Source organism: Paramisgurnus dabryanus, chromosome 12, assembly GCF_030506205.2.
Source record: "Paramisgurnus dabryanus chromosome 12, PD_genome_1.1, whole genome shotgun sequence".
Classification (NCBI taxonomy): domain Eukaryota; kingdom Metazoa; phylum Chordata; class Actinopteri; order Cypriniformes; family Cobitidae; genus Paramisgurnus; species Paramisgurnus dabryanus.
The window spans coordinates 27279374-27303476 of record NC_133348.1 but is presented as its reverse complement, the minus strand read 5'-3'; the positions used below and the strand labels follow the sequence as shown (position 1 = coordinate 27303476).

The following is a 24103-nucleotide window of genomic DNA, read 5'->3' as shown; positions in this document are numbered from 1 at the left end:
GGCGTGCAGTCTTCAAACTTTTTAGAATTGACAAGTTTTATATTTTATTTGATTTTCATTCAGTGCACACAACTGACGTTCAAACACGTTCAGTATTGTTTTTCTTGGTGGATCTTATGCATATGCATTTCGTGTCAATACTGTAGCTTTCCTGTAATGTATTTAAACTAAACTGCAGTATAGACAACATGGGATAGTGTGTGATAGGATCATTTTAAATAATTAAAGGGCACAGATTCAAGTCAAGAACGATCTAAAACACTGCATTAATGCCAATCTCTGCAGAGTCTGGAAGGGAGAAAGACAAACAGCCTGGCACGTGTCCTTTAGTAATTAGCAAAACCACTTTCTTGCAGGGAAATTAATCATTCTTCTCTATCTGAACATACGCTTTCTCTACAGGCAATGTCTGTTACTGTCACTTTTTGTTGACTAAGAAAATGAAATTTAGAGAAATGCAGAAAAAAGGTTTTCAATAAACATCTTTGAAAATATTATCAATAATTTTAAAATAAACAAATTGGAGTACCTCATTATGGACATTTCTCCAAAGAGAAAATACTCGAAGTTCATACATAAAAATCACAAATGTTATTCTTTATAAGACTTATTTATCTGTTTTGTAAAAACTCAATATGAACAGAAAAGTATAAAAAAGTAATACTATGGCAAATTACAGTAAAATGACATTTGTGTGATAACCAGTGTTTCATTCTAATAACTTCTTAAATTAATATTAGGTCAACATCAAGATGTTTTTTGTTTAGTTCAATTTAATTTAATTCATCATTTACATAATCGTGAGATTATGTAAATGAAACAATCAAAATTTTCATATACATGACCGGCATTTATTTTCTAATCACAAAGACATGCTGCCAAAAAAATTACATATGAAAAATGTAGCCAAATGTACACGTGCGTACTGCATGCACACATAAATTGTGAGAATGGACAATGGAGAAAGGTTAGAGATAGAGACCCTCAGGGGTGCCCTCCTGCTTTTTATACAAAACATTTTCTTTAGACTTCTTAAAGTCCTCATTGGTAACTTTCATCCTGCGTTCCCTGAGGGCCATGAGCCCTGCTTCTGTACAGATGGCCTGAAATAAGAAAATCAAAAAAAGTCACACAACAAATTCTACAGAATATTCTGAAAATAAAAAAATGACACAAGAGGGCAGCAAAGCCTGTAATGTCTGCAATGTCTCAAACAATACCGACAAAACACAAGCTGCACTTAGAAGCATTTTAAGGACTATATCCTATGGCCTGATGCATACTTCAAGCCATATTTTTATTTAGAAAAACAGATAACATACAAACCTTAATATCAGCTCCAGAAAGGTCCTCTTTAGCCAGGATGAGATCGTCCAAGCTTACGTCTCCTGCCACGGTCATTCTGCTGGTGTGGATCTGGAAGATCCTTCTCTTGGTTTTTTCATCCGGTAATGGGAACTCAATCTTACGATCAATACGACCTAAAAGCACAAGAGACAGTAAAGAGCTGCAGAATGTTCTGCGAGCACATCTAAAATAAACTATTAGCCTTCTTAGTATATTTAAGATTGAGATCAGTATGTCCTGCGTAAAAAGCAGAGTAGCTTTCAGTAAAAACTGTTTACGATTTACTTTTGGTGCAATAACGAGAAATGTTTGTCTGTCTGCCTCCTGGAAACTTATTTAATGACATACACAAAAATAATGTCATGAATATGGTTATATCTCCAATGTGAACATCTCCCTAACACACACTTATTTAAGAAGGTCTCGAATTGAAAATCTTACCAGGTCTAATAAGGGCAGGGTCAAGGGTTTCTATTCTGTTAGTAGCCATAACGACCTTTACATCTCCACGCGAGTCAAAACCATCCAGCTGGTTAAGGAGTTCCAACATGGTTCTCTGAATTTCACGCTCACCTCCAGAATTGGAGTCATATCTGCAGGAAGTATCCAAAATACACCATAAACATCAAACAAGCCTTTAAATCACATGAGATGTAAACCCTTGTCTGCAACATTGCTCTACCTTTTCGTTCCAATAGCGTCAATCTCGTCAATGAAGACAATAGAGGGTGCGTGTTCCTCAGCCACCCTGAACAGCTCGCGTACAAGTTTTGGTCCATCGCCAAGATATTTCTGAATAAGCTCTGATCCAACAACACGCAAAAATGTTGCAGACGTCTGATTGGCCACTGCCTTGGCAAGAAGTGTTTTACCTAAAATCCAGATCAAAAACATTTGTTATGTCCGCACATCCTCATACTACTAATTGTTACTGTAGTTAAAGGAAAACACCACTGTTTTTCAATATTTTACTATAATCTTACCTCAACTTAGACAAATTAATACATACCTATCTTTATGTAATGCATGCACTTAATCTTTGTAAAGCACGTCGTGAATGTGTTAGCATTTAGCCTAGCCCCATTCATTTCTTAGGATCCAAACAGGGATGAATTTAGAAGCCACCAAACACTTCCATGTTTTCCCTCTTTAAAGACTGTTACATGAGTAGTTACACAAGTAAGTACAGTAGCACAAAATAAAACGTGGTGGCAAACTAGGTACTCTTCCGCCATACAATATAGTTCTCATATTTTATCTGCTTTAAAAAAAATCGCCACGTTTGGTGCCACCATACTTACTCATGTCATGTAACAGTCTATAAATAGGGCAAACATGGGAAGTGTTTGGTGGCTTCTTAATTCATCCCTGTTTGGATCCTAACGAATGAATTGGGCTAGGCTAAATGCTAACACATTCACGACGCGCTGTACAAAGATTAAGTCCACGCATTGAATAAAGATAGGTATGTATTAATTCATAAAAGTTGAGGTAATAACATATTAAAATATAAAAAAGTGGTGTTTTCCTTTAAATTGTTAAAGCATTGTGCAAAAGGTCATGGGTTCGATCCCAGGGAACAAACATGCTAATAAAATTAATAAGTCGCTTTGGATAAAAGCATCTGCCAAATGCAGCTTAATTTAGGCTACATTTGCAATCCTGTTACCCACTCAGCATACATTTTATTTATTAATTTATTTAATGAATTTGTTTATTCCTAGAAAGTTCCAAAATCATATAAATCAAAGTGTAATACTGTAATGAGACTTAGTTCAAAATGTATCAAAGTTTAAAGAAAATAAAACAGCTAATGCAATATTTAGTTTGACCTCCTATAGTTGACAATCAACACAAAATTGTGTAATTTTAAAGAGTGTCAAGCGCTTTTTTATTTGTATATTTGTGAAAAGAGTCATAAAGTATTACAAACAACATAAAATAGTTTTAATGAAATAATCATTATAAAGGTAAAATGATGATGATACAGGGACTTACCTGTTCCAGGTGGGCCATAGAGAATGACACCTTTAGGAGGCTTGATGCCCATTTCCTCATAATATTCTGGATGGGTTAGAGGCAGCTCAACTGACTCCTACAGGTCAAGATAACAGCCACAGGATAATTATTGCTGAAGGGAATCACTTTAATATCCTAAAAACCTTTACAGTTTATTATGTTCACAAAGCTCACTGAAAAACAACAAACTATAAAACGGTAACTAATTTAAGTGCTAGTGAGCCTCTTAGAACTTTTCATTGCACTGTCACAGTAATTACACAGTAAGTATTATTAAGTAATTACTTTAATTTCTTGTATCTGATTGTCCAGTCCACCGATGTCTGCGTATGTCTCTTGTGGAGCTTTCTCCACCTTCATCACTGTAACTAGAGGGTCTGTGTCGTCCATCAGCACCCCTATGACAGCATGGACCTACAAACAAGAATAACAGGTGATGGTCTACCAGAGTTTGAAAAATAAATTTAGACATAAGCCTTGACCCGGTGGATATTTAACCTTGTGGTTGAGTAAGACAGAACAGCCGGGCTCCAGCAGATCTTTGTCGACAAATGAGAGAATGCTGACATAGTGCTCAGAGCCCACAGATGTGGAGACTATAGCATGATTGTCATCAATAATCTCTTCCAGAGTACCCACAGACATTGGGGTGCCCCTGAGATCATCGACCTTTGACCTCTCCTCCTAAAAAGAAAAAGAGAAATGATAAACACACACATATATGCGTATCTATGTGTGTATATTTATAGATGGATGGATGGATGGATGGATGACCTCCTGTTTTTCCTCAAGAGGTTTCATCTGCTCCTGGTTTCTGATGAACTCCTCTTCCATTAGAAGATAATCTTTAATTCTCTCCTGCTTCAAGAGCTTCAACCTGCACTGTGTGTGAGGAGTGACTACACACAGAGAAAACACACATCACAAAGCAATAACAACATAAAACAAAAGAAATCTGTATTACAACAGACTACGTATGTTTAATAGATTATTATTATATTAATATAACAATATACACATATTGTGGGGTGTAATACTTTAGTACGTGCTGTACCTAAAGGCAGTTTGCTGGCAGCATCGGGTCCTTTGGACTTTCTCTTCTTCTTTCCTACTCTAGTTGGAATGGGCGGCTCATATTTCTTTTTCTTGTCCTGTTTAAATGAGATTGAAATAGTTAAATAAGTCCATAAGGATAAAAAGAAAAAACATTGGCTGATGCAATAAACTGTTACCTTATCATCTTTCTTTCCACCTCCAGGTCCATGTCCTCCACTTTGACTCTGGCCCTGAAATGAAAGAGAGAAATAATTTCAACAGTACTCATACAGACACAGTTTAGCTGTAGGAGTGCAACGGTTAAGGGATTGATCCTCTAATAAAAAAATTGTGTGTTTAATAACATGGTTAGGGAACACTGAAATGAAAAGTTTATGACGATCTCTGTATTTCAGGTCGTATTTTGTGTGTTTGCATTTAATAATAAAACCAAGCGTCATTTATTAAAAAACACAGCACAAACATATTTCCAGTAATGTAATTTACACAATTTTTGAATCTCAAAAAAAAAACTACTCTAGGTAACAATCACGTTAAACTAAAATATTTAAATGGATGACTTTAGAGAGCTAGTCCTGATAGATGGAGAACAATGAAAGGATTTTAGTGGTACTCGCTACACTGCGCAAAACAAAAATAAGATATGACAAAAAACGCAATTTAATAAACACTGGACTAAATCTGATCCCAAACTACTCACTGATTCGCCAGACATAAACGAAAGAAACAATAAAGATCTTTAAAATCATCAAATAATTTGAATGTTATCATTAAAATACATTACGGCATTTTCGTTTTTTGACCAGGTTGCAGGATAGAATCAAACAAAATTACACCATAAACTAAATTTGGGTTATATGAAGGTTTCTGACATATTGTAACGTTCATTGATTGTCAGTACGATGTATGATTCGGTCTTGCATAAAGACATCATTCTTACTTAAGTTCACAAAATGTATCCATATTACATTTTCAAACTACAGCATCAATAATGAAATAAAAATGATATTAACAGATAAATAATTTTCAGTAAATAAATTGCTGGCTCACTCACCATCTTCAGCACCGGTTGTCGCGCAAAATATACGTCACTACGTATACGTCACAGGACAAACCAATACGGAAATGCATTGGATAATTTACATCGAGATTTTTATATGAATTACTTAAACTTAACAAACAATCAATGCGTATGATTACAACAATAAATATATATTAGTATCGATCAGCCTTTTATTTAACATACCAGTAATTGGAAATTACAAAAATACAAAATAAGAGCACGGTACTACTACCTCAACATTGAATAAATAAACATTAAAAAAACACGGTAAGAAAGGCTTAACGTTACTTAAATTAGCTTGTATTCATCAAATTTAAGGGGTTTCTTATAATTAACCAATTTTAAGGATTAACCACTGCTTAAAGTTGGGCTTTGACTTGTACCACCTACATTTAAAACCTTTGCAAGACAGATCAAGAAATTGATAACCAACTTAATCCTTGTTTACCAAAGAGATAAAAAATTGGATTAGCTGTATTGTGAGGGGTGGGAGTATAATCTCTTATTTAAATCGAGGCCAATCTTAATAAAATGTGGTACGTGACATAGTTATATTAGTTTTAAGGAGCACCTATTTCCAGTGTTGGGAGTAACGCATTACAAAATATAATATATTACACTAATATATTAGTTTTTGCTGTAACGCAGTAATATAACGCATTACTAATAAAATTTTGGTAATATTTTACTCGTTACAGTCTAAACGAGCACGTTACAACAATGCATTTCAAAAATAGACGTGTTATTTTTATTTTTTTATTTCTGACCAATGCGCGCGACCAGCATCCACACAGAAAAAGCTGCGGGTAAAATAGTAATGGCTGCGTCCCAAACAGCATACTTCCATACTATATAGTAAGCAAAAAGCACTACTTCTCGTACTCTTTGACTACTATATAGTATGGAAGTAGGCGGTTTGAGACGCATCGTATGTCTGTTTCCAGGTGCTGTATGCAGCATGTTCATTTTTACTTTAATTTTGTTTTTGACGCGTTTCTCAAAGAGCCGAATCTGGGAAGTCCGCGGCTGTATAAGCATTAACTAAAGTGGTCGCAATCAGGTCCGGTACCGCCGCACACGCAAAATTCTGCGAATGAGAGCACTAAGTAAAAGCAACAGAAAGTTTCGATCGGTCTCCCATGCTGCTTGAACCTCAGAAGTAAAGAGACTTTTAGAAATCTTGCCAGTAAAATCCATATCAACAGCAGCAATGACAAGGTAAGCTAACGTTGCTAAGGTTACAGACAGTCCATATACATAATAGATTGCTAGGCTATTCCTATGCTATCTACAGTTTTATTACAAACAGCAACCTAAACTACAACATAACATTAATGTAGACTTAAACATGGTTATCTAAATAGAACATTTAAACATCACTGTTTAAAGTTTTACCAGCCTTTGTATGGGAGCCTATATTCATTGTTTGGCAAAAAGCAGTGTTCCTCTGTTTGTCTGTGTTTTATTAAGCAATTATATGTTAACCTACATGTAATCCTTATATTGTACTGAAATGAGCTGTATTCCTTGAGACCTGATCCTCCAATAGCACTTTTTGATAAGTTGTGTCAACCCAGTGCATGACAGGTTTGTGCTGTGAATCTGAATTAAAAGTGAATTAAAGAATAAAAATGAAAAGCGGTTGCGTGTCTTGCCATGTTATGTGTTTGGTATGTGTACCATCATTTACCAGACTTTTACCAGATCATTTGTCTATGTTTATGACTCTGACAGCCATTGTTACTGTTTTTTGCCATAAGTCTTCACTGTGCCTATTCAAAGCTCGAGGGCCAACACATAACTTCTAGATTTATAAGCATCAATAAACTACATTTTAACATTTTATAATGCCTAGTCATGCTTCTGTTATTTTGATGAAAGGAACTCAAAAGTAACGCAAAAGTAGTGTAACTCATTACAGTACAGAGTCAGTAATATTGTAATGTAACTAATTACTTTCAAATGACAGTAATTTGTAATATATAATATATTACACTTTGGAAGTAACTTGCCCAACACTGCCTATTTCATTGCTAAAACAATGTTATTTTGTGTATTTGGTATAATACAATGTGTTTGCATGGTTTATGGTTAAAACACATTCTTTTCCACATACCGTACATTTTTGTAGCTCAAGATTTCACTCTTTTCCTGAAACGCACAGATTGAAAAACTCTGTGTCCCTGATTGGCCAGCTAATCTGTACGTTGTGATTGCCCTGAATACCTCTGACGTCAGCCGGAAATTGGATGCTCCGCATGTTTGAAAGATTTGCAATGCTAACAGGAGTAAACTTACAGGCTGTGAGTCCAAGCGGGGGGAATTATGATAATGTCTGTCTTTACTACATCACCAATCCCAGGAAGTAAACTGTTGACTACAATCCGTGGGTTTGTTGTAGTCCAAGAAAAGAGATTTACATTTGAGACAATAACTTGTGTAATTGTTTACTTTGGAGGAAATGTAAAATCGTAAATCGGATAATATGTGCTCTTTAATGGAGTACAATCTGTCTTAACTAAAAATATATGTGCTTATTTCGATTTCTTCAGCTTCTATTTCTTATTGTATTAGAAGGTGATATGTGCGTACTTGAACCTCTTTACAAATGTAACATTTATATATAAAATTATATACATTGAAAAAAAGATATTAACAGCAGTTTTGAATCTTGGTTAATGTCAATTAATGTTGCTAGTTTATTTTAGCGCATATTATTTAATGGTAACAAATAACATGTTTTAATCAATTAGACTTCATCTCTCTCTCTTAAGTAGTGTGCCATGGGCTACCCTTGGCCTTTACCAATAAACAGTAGTTTACCACACAATATATATGTTTTTAAGGGAATCTTACATTTTACAACTGAAAGTTGTCTTTTAAATTTGTATGTGGATTTTAAAATGTTTGTGTTCTAAATGTAAACTCACAACCATCACTTACTCTTTATAAATATATAAGCTCATCATGGGTCATTTTCACCACCATCTGTTCCATTTCCTCTGATTGCCTCGTTGAGATGTTTTGCAGGGTTGCAGGGGGTCTTCAGTGCCAAAACTGGAGAGTCAGACACAAAAAAGTCGTGACTGCTCACAGGCTCTTCACAGAGGTGAACAGCTTATGTTCAAAGTATTAGCCAAAGCATCCTCAAACAACACACATTCTCTAACCAACCAGCTTATTAGTGGTGTACGATCATAGTCTGGTAGGATATAAGGTATCCTTCTGGTACTGTAAGACTAATAGTTTCCATGGCAACTGACATCATGATATGATGTTGTTAAGCTTGCTTGTTTGTGTTGGAACACAATAGCTCTGGAAATGTGATCTAATGATGTGAAATGTGCAGAATGTTTAATTCTGTGATCTATTTCTTCTTTAATGCTATCAACCTATTGAGTATTTTGTTATTACACCGGGTAACAGACACAGTCATAAACAAAACAAAGACAATAATTTGGTTAAAACAAGACTAATGGTTAACATACATTTATTTTGTCAAAGTGTTACAAACTGTAAGGGTTTCAATTGGTGTACATTGTTCGGTACAGTATGTACTTCTACAGTATATCTTTCTGCAACTACATAGGACAGTATTTATGATCAAAGTTTGCTTCTACATACTATATGTCCTGAAGTTGACTGATCAAGACCCAAAAGCTGTAAATTGCATTAACATTTATTTATTTAGCCGACACTTTTAACACCAAGTGTTAAAAGTTATTTAAAAAATCAGAGCATTCGAAATAAGGCGTTATTCATGCAGTGCAGATATGTCAATGATTTCTTGGACTGTCGATGAAATGTACAAGCACATGGATATATATTCTTAGTATATTTGATTTAACAAACTAATATTTTGTTCAATTTTTCATACCATCTTTTTACATGTACCAGAGCATAAATCCCATGCTTCCTTTGTTTGTAATAAACATTAAAAAAGAACATACAATCCCCGAGAAAAGTAAAGGTACTAGGTATTGGTATAATGACATGCTCACTAATAATAAATTGTAAATTTTATTATTATTATTATAATTTTATTGTAAATGAATGCACCCTACAACTTTTCAGTAGTTACATTAAAATGATTGTAGCCACTAAGAAAAATAAATATAGGATATTAAATGTCCACAAGTCTAAAACTCAAAGAAAACTTTTTTTATGTAATAACACTGATAAAATAGTATTTCCTTATCTTTTTCAAAATGTACAGTGACAAGAAAAAGTATGTGAACCTTTTGGAATTTCACGTTTTTTTTTGAATAAATTTGTCATAAAATGTGAACTGATCTTCATGTAAGTCAAGGGTTTTGACAAACATAATGTGTCTAAAAATAATAACAAAAAAATACTGATCTTTTATGTCTTTATTAAGAACAACCAAAACACTTCATAATGCTTGTGGAAAAAGTTTGTTAATGAGTTAATGGCCTCAAAAAAGCTAATTAGAATCAGATTTTGCTCTGCACAAGAACAACATGCTTATGTGAGCCATACCTCACCAAAAAGAGCTTTCAGAGGAGCTACGATCAAGAATTGTTGCTTTACATAAATCTGGAAAGGGTTACAAAGTTATTTCAAAGACTTTAAAAATTTACCAGTCTACATTTAGGCAAACAATCTACAAATGGAGACGCTTTGGGACTTTTGCTACTCTACCAAGAAAAGGGGTGCCCAGTCAAAATGACACCAAGAGCACAACGAAGACTTATCAATGAGGTAAAGAAACAACCCGAATGACAGCCAAAGATTTAAAAGCATCATTGGAAATTGCTAACATCTCTGTTAAGTCTTCAATACGTAAAACACTGAACAAGCAGGGTATCCACAGCAGGAAAAGACAAAGGAAGCCACTGCTTACTAAAAAGAACACTGCTGCACTCCTAAAGTTTGCAAAAGAACACAGTGACACTGTTTTGTGGACTGATGAAACTAAGATTGAACTATTTGTAAAAAACACACAGCGTTACATCTGGCATATAAATGGCACGGCATATCATCATGAAGACATCATCCCAACTGTAAAGTATGTTGGAGGAAACATCATGATTTGGGCCTGTTTTGCTGCATCAGGGCCTGGCCAGCTTGCAATCATTGAGGTGAAGATGAATTCCCAAGTATATCAGACAATTCTTCAGGATAATGTGAGAATATCTGTACGTCAGTTGAAACTGTGTAGAAGGTGAGTGATGCAACAGGACAACGACCCAAAACACCACAGCAAGTCCACAACAGAATGGCTTCAGAAAAACAAAATCCACCTTTTGGAGTGGCCAAGAACCCAGACCTCAACCCAATAGAGATGCTATGTATTGACTTGAAGAGGGCCATACACATGAGACATCCAAAGAATATTACAGAGCAAAAGCAGTTCTGCCAGGAAGAATGAGCTAAAATTCCTCCTTAACAAAGTGTGCAGGTCTGATTCACAGCTACAGGAAGTGCCTGGTTGAGGTTTTTGCTGCCAAGGGGGTCAACCAGTTATTAATTCTAAGGGTTCACTTACTTTTTCCACTGCCATTTTGAATGTTGAATGAGTGTGTTCAATAAAGACATGAAATATCAGAATTTTTTGTGTAATTATTTTTATATAGATATATATTTATATAGATACATTACGTTCGTCAACAGTGTTGGGGGTAACACGTTACAAGTAACGTGCATTACATAATAATATTACTTTTCTGAAGTAACGAGTAAAGTAACACTATTAATATTTGAGTTACTTTTTAGTTTCATTAATTCAATTTAAATGTACTGAATTAAACTGAACATATTAACATAGAATTACGGAAGGGGGAAGAAAAAGTAACACAAAAGTAACGTAAGCATTACTTTCAATGAAAAGTAACTAAGTAACGCCTTTTTTGGGGAGTAACTTAATATTGTAATGCATTACTTTTTAAAGTAACTTTCCCCAACACTGTTCATCAATACTGTTGACTTAAATGAAGATCAGATCACATTTTAAGACAAATTTAGTCAGAAAACCTTTAAATTCCAAAAGGTTCACATACTTATTCTTGCCAATGTACATGTAGTCTTTGCTGTGGATGTCCTATAGTTATTGTTGAATTTAGCTTCAAGGTTGCACTCAGTAATTGTTTCCTTATTATAAAGAGAATAATTATGTGTTTAAAACCATGTACAAGAAGGACATGAAGAGTACAGTCATATCAGCTGTTTCATTTTACACAGAAAGCGCCATATCATGGTGGCTGACATGTTGAGATCACATGACCAGCCAAGTACGACTCACTTTATGTTGGTAACCCTACAGGAAGCTGATGGTGAATAGCATATTTTCACAATGCTGGAGGTTAATGTTTATAAGTCATAACAAACTGGGCTTTTATTGTAACTAAATTGTAGACTTATCTGTCTACACTTGTCTCTGCCAATCGGTTATTCATTATTCCCAGCGCACCAACTCCTCCTGAGAACTCATTTCGTGAACTGGACCCCAACTGCCGTGGATGGCCGTTGGCCATCTCTGACAGCTGCTTCTGCATGATGGCCAGGTTAACTTTATTTGCAGCTAGAAAGTCCTTCATGGAGATCATCTCTCCAGACATTCGGCGCCCATCGATCTCACTATCATTGACTACATCTGTGTCTATGGAGTTGTCACGGCGAGTTCTCATGTGCCCAGGCACGACAGCATTTCTTCGCGGATGGTGGTTCCCTCGACCTGGGCAATGGCAAGGAGTCTCCAGCTTTTGCAGCAGCCAGTTGAGAACTTGCTTGATCACAATGGAAATGACATTAAACAGCGAGTAGATGCAACACACCCCTGTCAGGATGAACAGGAAGTTTCCAACCCTGTAAGCTCCTTGAGCTTTGTACATTTCACGCTGATTGCTCACCATGTCCCCAAAGCCAATGGTGCTGAAGGCCACGAAACAGAAATAGAGGGAATCCAGGTACCCCCAGCCCTCAGCTGAGGAGTACATTGCAGATGCACAGCAAGAAACCAAGATGGCGGCAACTCCTAAGATGAGCATCACGCAGTACACCGAAGGCTTCCAGCCAGCCAAGCTGTCTGTACGCCTTTCTCTACTGCTGATGGAGGGACGCCGGCAATTTTGAGGTGGTCCGGCTTTGCGCCGTTCTCTGCGCTCGTGGCAGAACTTCAAGACGAATGCAATCACGGTGATGACACGTTCCAAGAAGAGGTTAAAAAATAAAATGGTGGCAGCGCAACCAATGAGGCCATAAAATATCAGGAATATCTTCCCTGCAATAGTTACAGGTGTTGTCATCCCAAAACCTAAACCACCAACACAAAACAACAACAACAAAATTAAGCTCATGACATATCACAGCAAATAAAACATTGCTTTAATTATTAGCATAAACACAACAAATAAGTTTACAAAAAAAAAACTGGTTGTGGGGAATACAAGGAAAGACTGGGAGGAATTGTGCTGGTCATATATTTATTAAACCACCAAAATCAAAAAGTCATATTTACTGAAAATCTTGACATCTGCTTTACCTTTCATTAAAGGGACATTCCACTTTTTTTGAAAATATGCTCATTTTCCAGCTCCCCTAGAGTTAAACATTTGATTCTTACAGTTTTGGAATCCATTCAGCTGATCTCCGGGTCTGGCGCTAAAACTTTTAGCATAGCTTAGCACAATCCATTGAATCTGATTAGACCATTAGCATCGGGCAAAAAAATAACCAAAGAGTTTGATTATTTTTCCTATTTAAAACTTGACTCTTCTGTAGTTACACTGTGTACTAAGAACGACAGTACATTAAAAGTTGTGATTTTCTAGGCAGATATGGTTAGGACTATTCTCATTCTGGCGTAATAATCAAGGACTTTGCTGCCGTAACGTGGCTGCAGCATGCGTAGTGATATTGCGAGAAAATAGTCCCCTACCATTGAAAGTAACCAGGGGGACTATTTAGGGCAGTGTGTAATATAACTACGCCATGTTACATCAGCAAAATCACTGATTATTACGCCAGTTTGAGAGTATAGTTCCTAGCCATATCTGCCTAGAAAATTGCAGCTTTTAATTTTTGGTCGGTCTTAGTACACGGTGTAACTACAGAAGTGTCAAGTTTTAAATAGGAAAAATATTAAAACTCTTTAGTTATTTTTTAGCGCGATGCTAATGGTCTAATCAGATTCAATGGATTATGCTAAGCTATGCAAAAAGTGCTAGCGCCAGACCCGGTGATCAGCTGAATGGATTCCAAAAGGGTAAAAATCAAATGTTTAACTCTAGGCCGGGGAGCTTGAAAATGAGCATATTTTAAAAAAAGTGGAGTGTCCCTTTAACATATTTGTAAGACAATTGTACACTAAAAAATATGCAGCATTTTGTCAAATCAACATATTTTTATGTTACTTTAACAGTTAACTTCAATTTGACTTTTCAATCGTGGGTTGAAATTACTTACAAAACCAAGCTGTTTTAACTTCATGCTGAATTTTTTAACAGTGTACTGATATCTTAATGTCAAAGAATTGGTAGATCCAGTTCATTAAAGTGGTCTGCATGATTTATGCACAAATTAATCCTAAAGATTCAGTTATGTAACATGCTGAAAGTGTCAGTATTTATAATAATTTAATGGAAAATACAACTGCAAACATTATGAAATACAGGTTTGGTATATGTGGAAAAATGTGGGTGTAAACTATCTTCCCAATTGTACATTACTTAAATTAATCAATTATATAAATACTAATATTTATTCAAATGTGCTTGTCACATATTTAGCACTGTGTCAACATTTTCTGAACCTATCTCTAAGCAATACATATATTGTTTTAGTAATTCAACAGATCATTATAGTCATGAAAACACATTTTGAGAAGGTCATTCATAGAAACCATCAAACCACAATGACCTTAAATCAGTTGCAGAAAAACAAATAGATCACAGCATCTATAGCCACTGTGCCACTTATATTGCTGCAGATTGCTGGTAGGTTGTAGCTAATTAAGAACCAAGTCTAATTGTCCCATAATGAAAAACATGTGCACTAAATCCCACATGAACCCCTGACTCCAACCCCATTTTCCCCTCTCTAACCAGGTTGCCATTGGTGACAGCCTAACCTTTCAACGTATAAAATTAAATTTGTGTATTATTCATTTGACCCATTTCACATAGCCTAACTGATTCATAATCATTTAGTCAGAAACAGACTCTTTCAGCAGATGTTATACTTATTATTCCATAATAAAACATTTTAACGTGGTACAATTCTTAATATCCAATAATATTTTGTAAACTAATAATTTAAATTTAGAAACCTTCGTTAAATCCACTGTAAATCGATTAAGATAAACTTATTTGAAATAAATCTCACGTTTACAACCTGTTGCACATTTTACAAAACACAGATGTTAAATCTGATTTTATTTAAATCGAAAGCTTTAACTATTCGTTTCGGTTATAAGTAGCTATATTACTTTGCGTCTCACCTATGGTTGACACAACAGTTCCGACAAAATAAAAAGCCCCGGTAAAATCCCATCGAGGTCTGGTCGAGTCCACATGAATACCGGCCACATTGGCCTCCTCATAGTTTCTCAGGAAGTTCTTCAGGTCGTCTTGACTCAGGTTGTACTTCTGAGTGAACTGCTCGATCCTCTGAGCCCATCTTTCTTTGGCGAGCGTCTCCTTCGGATGCTCCAGAGCTGAAAACACCGCCGCTCCACATAACAAGTAGATGATGATGAGCAAAGCCAAAATGAGAAATCTGGCATTATCTTCATTTAGGGGACCGATGCTGTTACAGCAGCACCCGCCGCGGCAAGCCATTATTTTACAGGAATATTATAGGAACAAATGCGCGTGAGGCGCCACGACATTGTCTGCAATTCATAATAGATCATTCATATTTTCTGTTCAGTAGCTGCCTGGTGAGTTCCTTCCCTCAACATGATGCTTTTCCTCTCCTGTATCGTGGTGGGCTGTCAACCTCTCCGGGAGCGCGTGTAGCTCAGTGCGTGATGAAGTTGGCGTCAGAGGTCTACACGCGCACAAAAGTAGGCTACTGTTGACTGTCATGTTGGCATGAACGTTGTTTGCAATATTTGATCCGATTACGCGCTGTGGGAACGCGTCGCTGCGATCAATAGCGTATGACCTTTTGCATCTGGTTGGGAAATTTTCAGCATTTACTCTGGGATGTCCAAAAGCGCCTTCTGCAAATGTCACAGTTTGGACGGGGAAACGAAAATGCATTATGCATGTAGGACAGACGGACAAGACACCATGTATTTATAGATTCGGTCCGATCGATAAGTTTTAGAGAGCTTTCAGGGAGCTTTGAAGTCGCATGCGTCGCGTTATTTTTAGTAGTCCTCTACGTGCTTGTCCTTAGAAACTTTTCAGGACATTATAGCCATTTGCGTATTAAGTGTTTTTAGTGTGTTAGCAGACACTGAATACATTAATTAAATGGTATCTTTTCTATTTTCTTCTAAAGGATTAGTCCATTTTCTTAAAAAAATCCAGATAATTTACTCACCAGAATCTCATCCAAAATGTTGAAGTATTTCTTTGTTCAGTCGAGAAGAAATTATGTTTTTTGAGGAAAACATTCCAAGATTTTTCTCATTTTAATGGACCCCAACACTTAACAGTTTTAATGCAGTTTAAAATTGCAGTTTCAAAGGACTCTAAACGATCTCAAACGAGGCATAAGGGTTTTATCTAGCGAAATGATTGACATTTTTGGTAATAAGAATAAAAATATGCACTTTTAAACCACAACTTCTCGTCTTCCTCCGGTCCTTTGACGCGCCAGCGCGACCTCACGTAATACGTCATCACGTCAAGAGATCACGCATGTCGTATGTGAAACTACACCCCAGTGTTTACAAGCATGGAGAAAGAGGGCCGTTCCGACTTTGTTGTATGTCGAATGATACTAATTAATGTCTTTGTGTCAGTTTAATGTTTAAAATCGTCCGCAAATTTGCGTTTCATATATGTAACACGTGACCTTTCGACATCATTACGCAATTACGTGAGGTCGCACTGGCGCGTCACAGGAGCGGAGGAAGATGAGAAGTTATGGTTTAAAAGTGCATATTTTTTAATTCTCGTTTCAGTAGATAAGACCCTTATGCCTCGTTTGGGATCGTTTAGAGTCCTTTGAAACTCCATTGAAAAAAACTGTTAAGTGTTGAGTTAAGTATTAAGTGTTGGGGTCCATTAAAGTCCATTAAAAGGAGAAAAATCCTGGAATGTTTTCCTCAAAAAAACTAATTTCTTCTCAACTGAACAAAGAATGACATCAACATTTTGGATGACATGGTGGTGAGTAAATATCTGGATTTTTTAAGAAAATGGACTAATCCTTTAAATATATTTTAAGCTTCCGGCTTTCTGTACACATTTCTTTAAGCATCAGTTTTAGTGTGAGTGTGCCAACACATTTGAATTCATCAGACATTCATCTTTAACCTTCAACAGGCATACCACTTTAAAAGTTTTCACAAATAGATGTAAAAACAGCATTCTTTTGTCTTTAAGATACTTTCAGATACTGTACATTTCATTTGAATCAGGCAAATAGCCTGGAAAAAGTTTGAAAATAAAAGTTTTATTATAATTCAGTACAGTGGAAAACAAGTATTGTCAACTATAACATGTATTTGGTATAGTCACATTTGATGTGTATTCAAATTCAATATTCAAAAATGTGGTTGTGGCCTCAGGTCATAATTATAATGACATATACCAAAACGTGTGTCAATACCAAAGCATTGCAAAGATACAGCCTCAAGTCCATTCTGGCAAATTCACAGTCAAGTTTATCGACACAGTATAGGAGAACAGTTTGGTCAATCCAAAAGGCTTCTGTCAAGTGGTGGTGACTTTATCAAGAGTGTTCCTCTACCAACTAAACATTGTGCATGCAAATCAGACAAAGATAGGGTAGATAAGTTTTGTAAGGCATAATGGAAAGATTCAAAAGAGGAAATGGTTTTGTTTCTTGCCTACATGGCTGTGTTGATATTGATCAAAATGAGCTTATTATAGCACAACCTACAGGCAGGAAGATGTCGTTTGCCTGAGTAGCAGAGGGAATTTGGGACCAACCTGCCAAGCTACATGCAGTATATAGATGCAAGTTATTTGTTTTTTAACTGGGAGAGGAGCAGAATCCAAATGCACTTCAATGTATTAAATAAACCTTTAATAGAAAAGTCTACAGTTAGGGCAAGACAATTGACAAAAGGACTACAACAGAACTTAGGACTACAACAGGAACTCAGCTACTATAATATATGATAACAAAGTGGAAATATACAGAACAGTAGCATAAGATAATAAAATAAGTCCATAACTGAGTTGCCATGTACTGTCAAAGTCATGCACTGGCGGTTGCCATCATTAGTTCAATGCTCGGCTTCCACTTTGGCAGCTGTAATTGCACAATATCTATAGCAAACTGTCTAACTGTCCCAAGCCCTGAAGGAAACTGGTGTCCATGGTAACAAGAACACGAAAACAGCTTAAGAATTGGTAATGCGATGAACGTGTTGGAAATGTATTAGAAAAGAAACATTAATCCGTGAAACCTGCTGTGGTGGTGGCATCTATTTGCCTTATGTGAATGTGATCCAGGCAGAGCAAGAACATGTGAAAGGCTTTGTACAGCATAAGTCAAAATTATAGCACCATGCAGGAGGAAACCAAGCATAACTGTGAAAACACCATCCTGTGGTGCTCTCACATTGTTTTCTACATTTTCCACGGACATTTTCTCTTTTAGAATATGTAAAAACGTAGGGAACATAGTGTACATATACTTTAAAAAAGGCACATACTGACACAGAACGTACTTTTCTAGCTGTGCTGCATGAAATTGACTTTCTTTTCATTGTGAGTGTATATATATATATATATATATATATATATATGTCAATGTTCGGTCAAACTTCAGTCACAAAAGTTATTTTATTCAATAAAGTTACACAGCACTTTAGAAAAAATACATACAAATAGCTTTTTGCTTGGTCTTATAAATATTCAGTGATTTCATAGGCTATACTGCGTATGTAGATACACATACTGTGAAACATTTAGTTTTTCCTAAATTCAGGTTCATGCTCTGTCCTTTGGGTAGCGACACTGTAAAATTCCATCTGATGTTTGAAACCTCAAACTCCCAGGTGGATGAAGACTCTGGTAGGACAAACATCAAACCGACTGCATGGGGATGAGGCAGGGCCTAAAAACAGCAACGCGAATTTAACAGAGAGGAAATAGAAGTTTAAATTCTATGATGTGGGATATTATTTAATAGACATTATACATGCTGTAGGTGCAAAAACCTATAGCCACTCTGCAGAACATAAACAAAAAACCTTTACTCCACGGGGAGTGAGGAACATCAGTGTTTCCCTTCAAAGCTTTGAAGTTTACTGCATGGGGTCGTTCAGATAGGGGTGTCTGTGGATGAAAATGGGTAAATTGATATGAACACAAAGGAAAACCCTATACTGCTAAGAATAATGCATAATTAAATAATAATGCTTTTGCATTGAAATATCTACACTTCTGCTATGTTATTTCAAACCCAATGCTGGGTAAATATTGGACAGAACACATGTTCGGTTAATAAATAAACCAATGCTGGGTTGTTTCTACTCCTGGTTTGAGTTAACAACAACCCATACACTGTAAAAAAAATTCCGTAGAAATTGCAGCTGGGTTGCCGGTAATTTACCGTAGATTTAAATTTATGTTATTTACTGGCAAGAGTTTGTTCAAAGTTAAATGAACATTAAACATTTACAAGTCTTTGTCTTTACAGGGTAAAACTAAAAAAAAACAGCATCAAGCAAAACATTCTGGGAAACAAAATCTGAAGCAAAAAACAGAAAAAGGTTGATGATGATTTCTGGTTCCCAGAATGCTTTGCATGAGGCTGTTATTGTATAGTTTTAATCTGTAAAGATAAAGACTTGTTAATATTTAAAATTTATTTAACTTTGAACAAACTCTTGCCAGTAAATAACATAAATGTAAATCTACGGTAAATTACCGGCAACCCAGCTGCAATAACATTGTAATTTCTACGGATTTTTTTACAGTGTAGGTTTATTTATAACCCAACATGTGTTCTGTTCACTATTGCCCAGCACTGGGTTAAAAAATAACACGGCAGAATTTAAAGTGTAATATTTTTTCATATACATTTGAACATACATTTCAGTAAGACAGAAAATTGTATTACAGCTCACAAAATCACTATACAGTCCCTATGTGCCAACCAATCACAAATAGAGACTCTATATATAGAGACAACTATATTTGTCTCAATGTACTGCTGGGAAACACTTTAAGCTCCCATTACAAGATGGTAAATAATGTGTTTTCTCAACTATATGGCCTAAGACCCATTGAGGTAATTTTGGTGTATTAAAAATAACTATACTGAAACACATCTGAGTCACATTTGAAAGTAAATCTCTTGCTGGATTTCTCTTTATTGTCATACAAATTTAAAACCTTTGGTGAAATTGACTCTATACTCAGCTTATTTAAAAAAAAAAACATGTTTTTTTAAATGTACATAAAAATCATTTGTGTAAACAATTCATTAAATTCTAGTTTGTGCATCAGGGCCATGCATGCAACTATAGGGTAGAGAAGTTTTGTGCAAGTACAGTTGATTGCTGACCTTCCATCTTCTCTATGATGTTAGATCAAATGGCAGGGTGCTGTGATTGCAGGCCTGAAGTTGGACTCAATTCTTAAACACTAACAAGGGCCATTAGCCCCTGTTTATTTTTTCCACTGTGGTCTTTCAGTGGGGCGCCAGTTAAGCCTCCAAGGTCAAGGATGCAAACACTGCAAGGCTTAGCAGTGCCAGTAACATACACAACTATGGCTTTAGTTAATCTTAATCAAATTCCTTGCTGCCGGTTTTCTCAATGCAGGATTTGTATGTCGATTTTTCAAAACACTTCTGCATTTGGCAGATGCTTTTATCCAAAGCAAAACAGTGCATTACAATGTTTGCATTTTATTAATATGTGCGTGCAGATGATCTGCTAATGCAATTCTCCTCCAATTGAGATACAGGAACACACTAAACAGGTATGAAATGATTTTAAGATTTACAGTAACTAAACAACCTTACCATGGTCACACAGGTACTCATATTCTGTTGAATTAGAAAGCAAGGCATATATTTAAAGGTAGGGTAACACATTTTGAAAAATGCTAACGGTAGCCGCCTAGTAATGAAATCCCGATCCCACCCTCAAGTCAAATCGCCATCCAAAGTCACGCCTCTTTCCAAACACATGAACACGCAGAGATCAGACGGTCACATCTCATGTCTCATTCAGCAGTGAGAAAACTTTGCAGTACAAAGTCGAATAACACTTCCAAATTAACCAAACAACTGGTTTACATCAGAATTAGTTTAAGCACACGTTCGGTTATGTAGACGTAGTAACTATATCGTTACGCTAATCCGTAAATGAACACAAATGTCATAAGCAACGCAATGTTTCATCAAAGTAGAATATCTGAATCCATCTCAATACAAACATATCGCGTACCTACCTTACCAAAATAAACAGTGCAACGACCCTTTCAGACCCTTTGCCTCCTGCAGCTGTTTCATCTCGTGGTAAAGCAGTAAAGTTACCGATGTTAATTTGGGTTTTTGCTCTTGCTGATCCAGGCAGTTTTTGCTGTTGTTGTTATAAAAGATGTCTTTCATTGTGTGCCTCTTGTGTAGGTTGTCAATTCAGCAGAAAAGTTTGCTGTTCTCACTGTTTACAGACAGGAGGTGAGCGCACGTGAACGCGACGATGACGTATGGTGTCTGCGTGGACTCGCTGCGCGGTGGGCATTCAAATTACGCTTACGTATGAGGGACAAAAATGGAAACGTCCGTTCGGACCGAAATCTATGATTTGTTGAAAATTTTTTGGTCCTATGCCTTTCACAGGTGACATACATTTCTACAAATACATTTAAACAACTTAACACAGTGATTGCTATCAGGATGTGAGGAGACTTTTAACCAGCATAACAAAAAATGTTTCAGGATCAAATATGTTACCCTACCTTTAAGATACTAATATCAGAAAGCCAGTAACAACAACTCAGTTGCAAAGCACTCTACGTCTGACGTGTTTTCTTGTTAATAATTTTTTTATCGTAATGGATTTTGGACAAACGGTATTTCTGAAAGTATTTGATGAATGTAATACGTGCAGAGAATACGTTAATATTATTAGTTTAGCAGTTTTTACATCTGAACTTTTCAAATCAAATATGGAAGGGAGAGATATGAGGGTTGAGAAAAGTAAAACAGAAAAGTAAAAGAAACATTCCTCCAAATCATTTGTGTCCCCATGGCGTTTTAGACATTATATCATAAATTGTCCTTCATATTCCATCTTTGCTTTAAAATTTTTTTATTAAAAATGAATATATGAGATAAAATACACATTTCACTGTCAGAAAAAAAACTACCTTTTCTGTTGCTAGAGTGGTACTGGTACCCTCAAAGGTTCATTTTTGTACCTGAATGAATTGAAATGTGGTACCTTTTGGGGTACAATATTATACCTATTGTGTATACCTTAAGGAACAATTTTGTATCAGTTAAATTTTAGGGTTACAAAACAGTTAAATGTTACATTATGGAGTACTTTACTAAGGTATTACTTTACATTGTATTATGTATATATACCAGTAAAGGAACCAAACGGTAACCCAGCAACAGAAAAGTTATTGTACTTTTTATCTGACAGTATAAAATGTTCCACAAGTCACATTTTTTAACAGGAATATGTGGGATCTTGTGAAGGCCTTCAGAAGATCAAAAGTAAATTTTCTCTTTTTCTTTTCTGTGAGGGTCAATCTTAACATACAGTTTATTTTAATACTAATGTTGGCAAAATACTATAAAAATTTCTCTCAGGTACAATAGTTGCTAATCTCAGTCCTGTTACATTGTCTAAAATGCATCCATCTTCCATTAAGAAAAATAAAACTATATTTCAATGCAATCTTATGGCAAAATGTATGTATTTGATGAGGTATTCATTCTTACAACCACATTTGTATACGTTTTTGTACGATTTGCCTCTGCCCCTGTGTCGTTGAGATTTACGAGTTGGGGTGGGGTTTAATTATGTTGTTTTTTTTTTTTGCAAACAGACAATCAAACAAATATTTACAGATAATAAATAAATAAATAAACAATATGGATAAGGAGTGTAATAATAGCAATAATAATAATAGGAATATTATTAACAATAATAATAATAATGAAAATTATATTTATATGAAATGACAGATAGCAATAGCAGTAATGATAAACAAATTAACAAAAATACTAATTCTGTTTTTTTAATAACTGTACTTTTTTAGGATTTGCTTGGCAAATTAGCCAACTTGTAAAATACATACGTATCCCTGTGAGATCAGGCTGACCTGAGATCAGTGGTGGCCGGTGACTTCTCTTCTGAGAGGCGTGAATTCAAAATATGTGTACGTTGCATCATGTGAACCATGCGCATCATGCGTCATTTCAAAATACGTGCCTGCTGCACAAACATCGAAAGGGTTTATGATAAAAAAGACGCTCACTTTCACAAAATACAAGACACCAACTTAAAGGCTCTCTAAGCGAATATGTTCGACGTCACTTGTTGTTGATATTTGAACTGTTTTCAAACAAACGGAGCGTAGCTAACTCCTCTTCCCTCCCCCACCCTTCCGTGCTTTCGTGAACGCGACCAACCCCCACCCCCAAATCCTTCTTGTCGTTTATTGGCTGTAAAACTTTGTTTTGTTTCGTGGTGCAGGTTTGGCCACTGTGTGTATATTGAAGTTTGTAGAGCCTGGGCTGTCTACAGAGATCGCGTTTTTTTACAGTTTGATCAGCGGTCAGGTAGCAAGCAGATAGTGAGGAGATGTGTGCTGTATGTAACAAAAAATGTTTTAATGTCTAAAACGCATGAATTCGCTTAGAGAACCTTTAACACTAAACTCTGATTATGCATGAGATGAAGCGAGTATCTGATAAATGCAAACGTCTCTTTTATCATAAACCCCTACGAAGCATCTGCAGCGGGCACGTATTTTTGACATGACACGGGATGCACATAAGTCATGACGCACCAAACACATATTTTGAAATGACGGGCCACACACATGATGGGCCAAATACATGTTGTGACGAGCTTTGCATCGTGCGCCCTCGAAAAGAACCTGAGGCACTCTGAGCTGCCTAGTCTTGGTTTAAAGGCAGAGTTCATATTTGAAAAACGCTTAAATCATTGCATGGGTTGCATATGTGTGGGGCGGGTCTATCAAAAAAAGTCCAGATTCTGCATGTTTGTTTAGGTGATTTCAAATATCAACACTGGCTTTCAGAGATTATGCACCGTTTAATCTAAACCCTGTTTGTAAAACTGCCCCTCAGTGTTAAAAAAAAGATAAAAACTGAATTTTAGTTTTGACGCGTTACAACAATAAATAAAAAAAACATATAGTCTGCTTATAGTGTATATTCTTATGCTTTTTTCTCTATGGCTCATTCAACATTATCTTCCACTGTCAATTTCATGTTTTATTCAAATATGCTTCT

General features: G+C 35.9%; 2 protein-coding genes and 1 long non-coding RNA gene across 3 annotated transcripts; all 3 read right to left on the bottom strand.

Annotated features, from left to right (window-relative positions):
• Positions 1-55: 55 nt before the first annotated feature.
• On the bottom strand, positions 56-5538 carry psmc1b (proteasome 26S subunit, ATPase 1b). The gene is made up of 11 exons (XM_065257387.2): positions 5477-5538; positions 4599-4652; positions 4421-4517; positions 4141-4265; positions 3865-4050; positions 3652-3780; positions 3346-3442; positions 2030-2219; positions 1789-1940; positions 1327-1481; positions 56-1103 (listed from the first exon to the last, which is right to left on the bottom strand). Exons 1-11 carry the CDS (start codon positions 5477-5479, stop codon positions 969-971), a joined length of 1323 nt encoding a protein of 440 aa, XP_065113459.1. The 5' UTR covers positions 5480-5538; the 3' UTR covers positions 56-968.
• Positions 5539-9073: 3535 nt separating this feature from the next.
• kcnk13b (potassium channel, subfamily K, member 13b) lies at positions 9074-15806 on the bottom strand. The gene is made up of 2 exons (XM_065256747.1): positions 14943-15806; positions 9074-12758 (listed from the first exon to the last, which is right to left on the bottom strand). Exons 1-2 carry the CDS (start codon positions 15280-15282, stop codon positions 11863-11865), a joined length of 1236 nt encoding a protein of 411 aa, XP_065112819.1. The 5' UTR covers positions 15283-15806; the 3' UTR covers positions 9074-11862.
• Positions 15807-17055: 1249 nt separating this feature from the next.
• On the bottom strand, positions 17056-19018 carry LOC135738694 (uncharacterized). Its single transcript, XR_010528758.1, has 2 exons — positions 18846-19018; positions 17056-18709 (listed from the first exon to the last, which is right to left on the bottom strand). It is a non-coding gene; the product is annotated as an uncharacterized lncRNA (long non-coding RNA).
• Positions 19019-24103: the final 5085 nt, after the last annotated feature.